At 41.8% G+C, this 8348-nt stretch overlaps 1 protein-coding gene across 5 annotated transcripts; it reads right to left on the bottom strand.

Moving 5' to 3' along the window:
- Window positions 1–859: 859 nt before the first annotated feature.
- LOC115183739 (zinc finger protein 585A) lies at window positions 860–7005 on the bottom strand. 5 transcript variants are annotated; one of them, XM_029744825.1, is made up of 3 exons: window positions 5478–7005; window positions 2055–4785; window positions 860–1906 (listed from the first exon to the last, which is right to left on the bottom strand). In XM_029744825.1, the coding sequence occupies exons 1-2, from the start codon at window positions 6078–6080 to the stop codon at window positions 2092–2094; spliced, it is 3297 nt and encodes a 1098-aa protein (XP_029600685.1). In that variant the 5' UTR covers window positions 6081–7005; the 3' UTR covers window positions 860–1906; window positions 2055–2091. The 5 variants fall into 5 exon arrangements, with proteins under 5 accessions (XP_029600685.1, XP_029600682.1, XP_029600684.1 ...); XM_029744822.1 differs by having other exon boundaries at window positions 860–4785; window positions 5478–6325; window positions 6430–7004; XM_029744824.1 differs by having other exon boundaries at window positions 860–4785; window positions 5478–6325; window positions 6852–7004.
- Between the last annotated feature and the right edge of the window lie 1343 nt (window positions 7006–8348).

Genomic DNA, 8348 nt, shown 5'->3' with positions numbered 1-8348 from the left:
GGATCTATTTAGAACTGTTCTATATCCATGGCAACGTTACATCTCAGCCGTCGGTGTAGGATCTATTTAGAACTGTTCTATATCCATGGCAACGTTACATCTCAGCCGTCGGTGTAGGATCTATTTAGAACTGTTCTATATCCATGGCAACGTTACATCTCAGCCGTCGGTGTAGGATCTATTTAGTACTGTTCTATATCCATGGCAACGTTACATCTCAGCCGTCGGTGTAGGATCTATTTAGAACTGTTCTATATCCATGGCAACGTTACATCTCAGCCGTCGGTGTAGGATCTATTTAGAACTGTTCTATATCCATGGCAACGTTACATCTCAGCCGTCGGTGTAGGATCTATTTAGAACTGTTCTATATCCATGGCAACGTTACATCTCAGCCGTTGGTGTAGGTGTTTTCTTCAGTTTTTGTGCATTTTTTTTCAACACAAACATGTATAGACAGATCCACATCTTAACAAATATAATCAAACCTTAAGGTATCATGTGTTTTTATTAGAAATGAGCTCCAATCAGTTTATCCTTCAATTTCTAAAAGTGGAAGATTTTTCTATATGTCTGTCAGTTTGCCTGTGAAGTGCCAACCCTGGTCATTGATATGATGGTGCAGACCAGATCACAATTTAAATGGTTCTTACGTCCCTGCCAATGAAGGCACCCAACTGCCCGGCACTGAAGGCTAGAAAACCAGTAGCAATTATATCTGGATAGTGTTAGTCAAAATTACATGTATATAATTATCTAACTGCACCTCCAATTAATTACACTTCATGTCCATATTGATCTCTAAAACTCTCCACTGACCAGACAGTCAAATAACTGAAGACAAGAACTACAATAGAACTCAGTTCAAACACGTTTACTGTCACGGTTTCCATGTTTTTCCATAGACTCAAACAGCCTTTGAAACACACATTCTTCAATATCATCTGCCAAAGTATATACTTAGGCCTAGATTCAATGAGATTAACCGGCATACTGGACGTTTTGGTGGCGTCTGAGGGGGAACTGCTGGAGCTGTCGACTATACATAGAAAGAATACACTAAGATTTAAAAATCATTCAACTGGCTGTAGATTACATCACATTCCAGTGTTCCAACTTCTAAACAAGGCTGCGTTGGATTTCTGTTAATGCGACTGTGGAGCCGATTGCAATGTCCGCTTTGGGTATAACGCCAGGAGCCGCTTATGGATTTGACAGCTCTAACGCAGTTCTACCTCCGACACCACTGAAACGGATCTGATCGAATAGAGCCCTAAAAATGTAAAACAAAAAATGACTTGCTATACACAACTGTGAAACGTCAATATACTATAAGTTCATTGAGTCTCTTAGGTAGAGGGGCACTTGTTTCTAATTGTCTTGTTTCTTGGTAACTAAAGAGTTGTGGAAATGTTATCTTGAAGGACAAAGAACAGTCAATCAATGAATGAATCCATTTTAAATCCAATGGCTGTAAACGGTAGCTGTGTAAAATGCTATGGGCAGCCTTCTGTTGCCATGTCTATGAATTTGAGGTTGTTTTCTCATCCTTTAGCTTGTTTACACCAAAGATGGAGTGTTGATCTCGTCGTCTGGGTGTTTCCAGACTCCAGACCAAATGATCTCACGCTCTTGGCGCAATTACTTTTTTCTTCAATAATATATATTATGTTATATAATTGGGCAAAGTCTCAATAAAACATGCAACAAAACAAAATGTCTCCTAATTAAAGCAGAATTGTCAGACTTGACGGTTAACATACTGTGAAGAGGAAAAAGCCTGGAGAACTGCTGGCCAAAACAAGACAACACAATCATATCTGCCCTGTTTTAATGAGGTCCTGGTCTCATCTGACTGGGGGTCAATACTGAGGTCCTGTCTGAGTCTTTATAATGAGGTCTGAGTCTTGGTCTGTCCTGTCTTTGAGTTTTGGTCTGAGTCTTTATAAAGAGGTCCAGTCTTGGTCTGAGTCTTTATAAAGAGGTCTGAGTATTTATAAAGAGGTCCAGTCTTGTCTGAGTCTTTATAAAGAGGTCTGAGTCTTGGTTTGAGCCTTGGTCTGTCCTGTCTTTGAGTTTTGGTCTGAGTCTTTATAAAGAGGTCCAGTCTTGGTCTTGGTCAGAGTCTGAGTCAGTATTAGAGTGTTGTGAGTCTTGACTCCATCGCTGCAGTATACCGGACCAATAGGGGGCGCTGTCTCTCCGGTGTGTCTTCTGGTGATTCGTAAGAGCTCTTTTCTCTGAGAAACACTTGCCACAGTCAGGGCATTGGTACGGCTTTGCTCGAGGGCTCCGGTCTTGACTCAATCTCTGTTTTTTACCAGGCAAAGAGAAAGCAGAGTTGTGTGCTCCTGACCCGTGTGTGTTGCTGTGTGTCTCTGTCCCGTGTGTGTCACGCTGGTGTTTTTTCATGGCTTTCTTTTCAGTGAAACGCTTCCCGCAGTCGGGGCACTGGTACGGTTTCTCTCCGGTGTGCGTTAGTATGTGTGTTTTCAGCGTATTTGACTGAGAGAAACTCTTGTCGCAGTAAGTGCAGTGGTACGGTTTCTCACCTGAGTGTATTAGGCGGTGCCGTATTAAAGATGCACCATGCGAGAACTTCATATCGCAGACGGAGCATTGGAAAGGTTTATCTCCCGTATGCACCGTCTGGTGGCGTTTCATGTAAGACTTCTCAGTGAAGCGTTTGTCGCAATGGGAGCATTGGTAAGGCTTCTCTCCTGTGTGCTTTCTCTCATGGATTACCAATCTATGCTTTGAATTGAATTCCTGGCCGCAAGTAAGGCAGAGGAACGGATTCTTCTCTCTTACTTGCTCGTTTGTTTTCTGATGCTTGGTTCTCTGATGATTTGACAAGGCCTGAAGCACCCTGAAGGTCTTCCCGCAGTCGGGGCAGAGGTGCTGTTTCTCCTCGTGGGTCACCACATGTTTCTTCAGCGCTCCAGATTCCATGAAACCTTTTCCACAGACAGAACAGACGTGTGGCTTCGCTACTTGCTCTCCGTGCTGCGTTTTCTGATGTCTTCTCAAAGCTGAGTGGAAGCCAAAGCTCTTGCCGCAGTCGGCGCAGAGGTGAGGTTTCTCTCCAGTGTGGGTCCGCAGGTGAGTCTCTAACCCTGCCTTAGAAGCCAGCCTCTTCCCACAGTGAGGGCATGGCTCAGAGACCTGTGTTTTGCCTACCTTCTCTCCTTTATGTCTTCTAACATGTGTTCTAAGATTCGAAGAGTCGTTAAATTGCTTCCCGCAAAGGGGGCAAATGAAGGGTTTCTCCCCAGTGTGCATACGAAGGTGCCTTTGATAACTACTTGAGTGAGAGAAGCGTTTGTGGCATTGGGAGCAGCGAAATGGTTTCTCTCCGGTATGCGTCCTCTGGTGGCTTGTCAGCCGTTCCTTTGTTGGGAAATGGCGCTTGCATTCAGGGCATTGGAATTGGTCTCTGTTTAAACGATGCAATTTGGAATGATTTGTTAAGGTAAATAAGGATGCAAAAGTCTTTCCACAATCAGAGCAGAGGTGAGGTTTCTCTTCCGAATGGATGGCTTGATGTTTTTTTAAGTATCCAGAATCTCTAAAGCCTTTCCCACAGACAGAGCACATGTGGGGCTTTGCACTACCTGCTGCGTGAAGTGCCTGATGTCTTTTCAGAGACGACTGAAAAGAGAAACTCTTCCCACAGTCAGCACAGAGATGAGGTTTCTCTCCAGTGTGTGTTCTTTGATGGGACCTCAAGGCTCCTGGTTGATTAAAGACTTTACCACACACTGAACATTCGTGCCGTTTCACTTCTCCGTGCTCTGAATGACTAAGTTTCTGATGTTTGGTCAAGGAAGGACGGAAAGCAAAGCTCTTCCCACAGTCAGGGCAGACGTGAGATTTCTCTACAGTGTGGGTCTTCAGGTGAATCTTTAGTCTCGTCTTGGTTGACAACTTCTTCCCACAGTGAGAACATGGATGAAGGACTGGCTTCTTTACTGTCTCCTCCTGTTCTGAAGAACCAACATTGTTCTCAGAAGGTTTCTCTTTGGAATGTTCTCCGGAGTGAGTTCTTTTTATGTGTTTCTTCAAGTTTCCTGGATCATTAAAAGGCTTGCCGCAACGAGGGCAAATGTATGGTTTCTCCCCAGTATGAGTTCTCAGATGCCTCTTAAGACTAGACAATTCATTGAATCCCTTCCCGCAGTCAGAGCACTGGTGAGGTTTCTCTCCTGTGTGGGTTACCAGGTGCTCCTCCAAAGCCTTCTTTGTGGGAAACTTCTCCCCACAGTGAGGACACGGTTCACGGTAGAGCCTCTCCACACCCAACTTCTCTCCTGGGTGAGCTCTCCTGATGTGTTTCTTCAAGTTTCCTGGATCATTGAAACCTTTCTTACAACGAGGGCAAACATATGGTTTCTCTCCAGTGTGAGTTAGCAGATGTCTCCTAAGACTGGAATGTGTACTGAATGTCTTTCCGCATTCAGAGCATGTGGTTTCAGAAACATGACATGTCTCTCCAGTATGAGTTTTCAGATGCCTGGTAAGGCTGGAAAATGTACTGAATACTTTTCCACAGTCAGCGCATATATTTTTCTGTTTCTCTCCAGTGTGAGTTAGCAGATGTCGCTCCAGAATGTCTTTTGTGGCAAGACTCTTCCCACACTGAGCACAGGAGTGTGTTTTCTTGCAGGTTTTCTGCCCTGGTGGTTTCCTGCAGTCCATCAGCTGCACAGACACCCTCTTCAGACCCCAAATTAAGGCGCTACCGGGAGAGGCACGACAAAGGGTCTTCGGTGGGCGACGCTTGTCCTAGAAATCACAAAAAGAGACTTAATTAATCAGGATGGGAAACCCTCTCCTACCTGACAAAGAACTTTGAAGTCTTTCAATTCCTCTCATCCTCGATTACTCAACCTCCTCCTTCTCAATTAAGGAGAAAGTCTAAGAGGAAGAACATCTGATATTCTCCCAAAGCCTTGTATAAGTTGTTGAGGAATCAATGAAAGCATTGAGAAACAAACTAAATACTCACTTTCTGACTGGGAAAATAAATACTCACTTTCTGACTGGGAAAATAAATACTCACTTTCTGACTAGGAAAATAAATACTCACTTTCTGACTGGGAATTAAATACTCACTTTTTGACTGGGAATTAAATACTCACTTTTTGACTTGAAAATAAATACTAACTTTTTGACAGGGAAATAAATACTCACTTTCTGACTGGGAAAATAAATACTACCTTTTTCACTGGGAAAATAAATACTACCTTTTTGACTGGGAATTAAATACTCACTTTTTGACTGGGAATGAAATACTCACTTTTTGACTGGGAATGAAATACTCACCTTTTGACAGGGAAATAAATACTCACTTTTTGACTGGAAAATAAATACTCACTTTCTGACTGGGAAAATAAATACTCACTTTTTGCCTGGGAAAATGCTCACTTTTCGACTGGAAAAATAAATACTTTCTGACTGGGAAAATAAATATTCACCTTCTGCTCTGGTGTGTGCTTCTTTGGAGATAACTCCACCTCCAGCCCATCGCTAACCATCCAATCCCTGACCTCCCTGTCCAATTCTTCATCGCAGTCTGCAGCATCACAATCATCGGACTGGCTGGGACTCATGGACTCTGCCTCCAGCCCATTGCTAGGCAACCAATCTGTGTCCCCTGCGTCACAGTCTGCAGCGTCATCATCATCAGATTGGCTGGGACTCATGGGTTCCACCTCCAACCTGTTGCTAGGTAACCCAGCCCCTCCCTCTCCATTCCATTCTTCATCATCGCAGTCTACAGGATCATCTTCATCGGCTTTGCTGGGGCTCACGGGTGCACCACTAGCATCCTCCTGTATCTTTCTGATGTCCTCCTTCAGTTGGACTAACCAAGATATTCCCTGCTCCTCTGATTTCATTGAATCCGTATTGTCCCACATTTCCTCCATGATTTTACGCCGCAACGACCGGTGATCCATTGCTTTAACTTCAGGTCCATCATGTCCATGATGTTCACATAGGTAACGTAAATTGTCCTCAGTCAAATTCCATAAACTCTTTTCGATTTCATCCATCAACGTTCCCTTCTTTTGACTCATATTGTCTGTTGAGTTAGAATGATTCTTGGTAAAAACAGCAATAATAACACCTAGTTATTGAATGGAGCTGTCACAAGTTTGAGGTATCTCTCCTCCCACTGGGCACAGACGTCAATTCAAGGTCTATTCCATGTTGGTTCAAAGTAATTGAATTAAAATGATGTGAAAACAACGCCAAGTGGGCTGCGTTTATTCACAAGTCTTCTAGAACTGGAGTCTCATAACACCAGATCTTGTATGGTCACCTGTGTACATAGGAGGATATGGAGTGAAACAAAAACTGTTTGTACCATTCAATATCTACATGTATAGTCCGATTCAATTTTTGTCAAGTGTGTCAAATATTTACCTTTTGTATAATGAATGTGTATTTTTAGTTAATAGAACAATATCAGTGACACATTTATTTGCCGATTTAATAACATTTCAACGTTCCCATGAGGGATTTTATTTTGAAGGATCCAACCCGGAAGCATAATTCCGCTAGCTAACAAGCTAAGAAAAGAGGAACAGAAAGTACAACAGTAACTATTGATTATACACATCTACAATCGATATGCATGTAGCTACCAGTCAGCAGAAACAATAATTGTATTATTATATCGACTCAATTTGAGCACAGCCTCAAATTAGTTAGCAGGAGCAATTAGCTAGCTAGCTACCAAGCTAAACAGCAGCTAAGCAGAGCAGGTAGCTAGACTAGCTAACGGTTATGCAAACCTATCAACTAATTACAACGTTTAGACGACCTTTATGACTGCTGGTAGATACCTGATACTTAACTTACCAGCTCGATTTAAGAAAAAATATTTCCCTGTATTTAGCAGTGTACTATTAGCTAGCTAGCTTTTGAAACGCGACCTTTTCACGTTCGAGGAGAAAAGAAACAAAGGGGCGGGGCCAACAGAAAGTACGGAAGCTGAGAAAGGACATGAGAGGAGAGTAGTGGTTCTCAACCAGGGGTACAGGACCCCTGGGGGTACTCGGCCCATCCACAGGGGGTACTTGAGAAGATTCATGAGACCATAGGCTTTCTGTTAAAATGCAGAACAAAATTCAGTTGGTGGTACAGTAACCGAAAAAGGTTGGGAACCACTGGCATAACGAGTGAGAGGTTAGAGATGAGAACTAATGAATATATCTTCATTGAGGACATGGATACACTTTATATTGCATCATAGCTGAATAAAAAAGTAACATTACTCAATATATGTACAAATTAATTAACGTGTTTTTATTAACCCCTTGCCTACGTAATGACACAGCACAGTGACAGAGAGGAGTGTTCATTGAGTTTCCTGGTGATTTTCACTAGTTTGTTTACAATGGTTATGATTGAGGAGTCTCATAACACCAGATATTCTATGGTCAAAATAGTCTTATTGAAAGATATATAAATTATATAATATATATAAATGAGTCCATGTTTCTATCCACTTGAAACCACTTTTGCTTCCAGATGATTAATCTATACAGCTAAATAAAAACAAAACAAACAAAAATTAACATCACTTTCAAGATCAGGAAATGTTTCGAGCTCAAATTCATGACTTTTTATCCTAACCAGACTTACCGCTGGGGCCAAGCGGAGAAAAAACATTATTAAAAAAAAGAATTTAAAAAACATGTTTATTTTGAGACATTTACAAACCTTCAGATCAAAATTAAACGTCAGATTCACAACTGTTTCAGACATGGCAACATCGATAACTTCCACCTCCAATTAAAATATAGAACTGAGACTCATGGAGGAGCCTGGGTAACAGTCTGTTTAGATATGTTCTATCATTTACTCCTTGTGAGATTCTCAATGAGGAGAGTGTCAATTTGTTAGTAGGCGATACAAATGAGTCTTCTCCCCTCCTCGATTCCCTACTTCGGCAGAGGATGCACAAGAGTATCCTCGTAGTGGCACACGCGGAAGTTTTCTAAAATCCGACACACCCCCTTTGAATCTGCTGTTGTTTTCTCGAAGGAGAAAAGCATGCAAACATTTTTAAAAAACGATATGCTACTTATCCTTTATCTATAAAATGTATTTCCACATTTTGTTACATTACAGCCTTATTCTAAAATGGATTAATAGCTTTTTCCCCCTCATCAATCTACACACAATACCCATAATGACAAAGCAAAAACAAGTTTTAAGACATTTTAGCACATTTATTTTAAAATAAATAAAAAATGAAATATCACCACATTTACATAAGTATTCAAACCCTTTACTCAGTACTTTGTTGAAGCACCTTTGGCAGTGATTACAGCCTC

Source organism: Salmo trutta, unplaced genomic scaffold (assembly GCF_901001165.1).
Source record: "Salmo trutta unplaced genomic scaffold, fSalTru1.1, whole genome shotgun sequence".
Classification (NCBI taxonomy): Eukaryota; Metazoa; Chordata; class Actinopteri; order Salmoniformes; family Salmonidae; genus Salmo; species Salmo trutta.
This window is presented reverse-complemented; position numbering and strand designations above follow the sequence as displayed.

What these genes read in the sequence shown, in the direction of transcription:
- LOC115183739 (XM_029744825.1), bottom strand. Translation starts at nt 6,080, where the DNA reads ATGAGTCAAAAGAAGGGAACGTTGATGGATGAAATCGAAAAGAGTTTA. An exon ending in AGCACACACCAGAGCAGAAG is followed by an intron (nt 4,786 to 5,477) that starts GTGAATATTTAT and finishes TGTGATTTCTAG; the next exon opens with GACAAGCGTCGCCCACCGAA.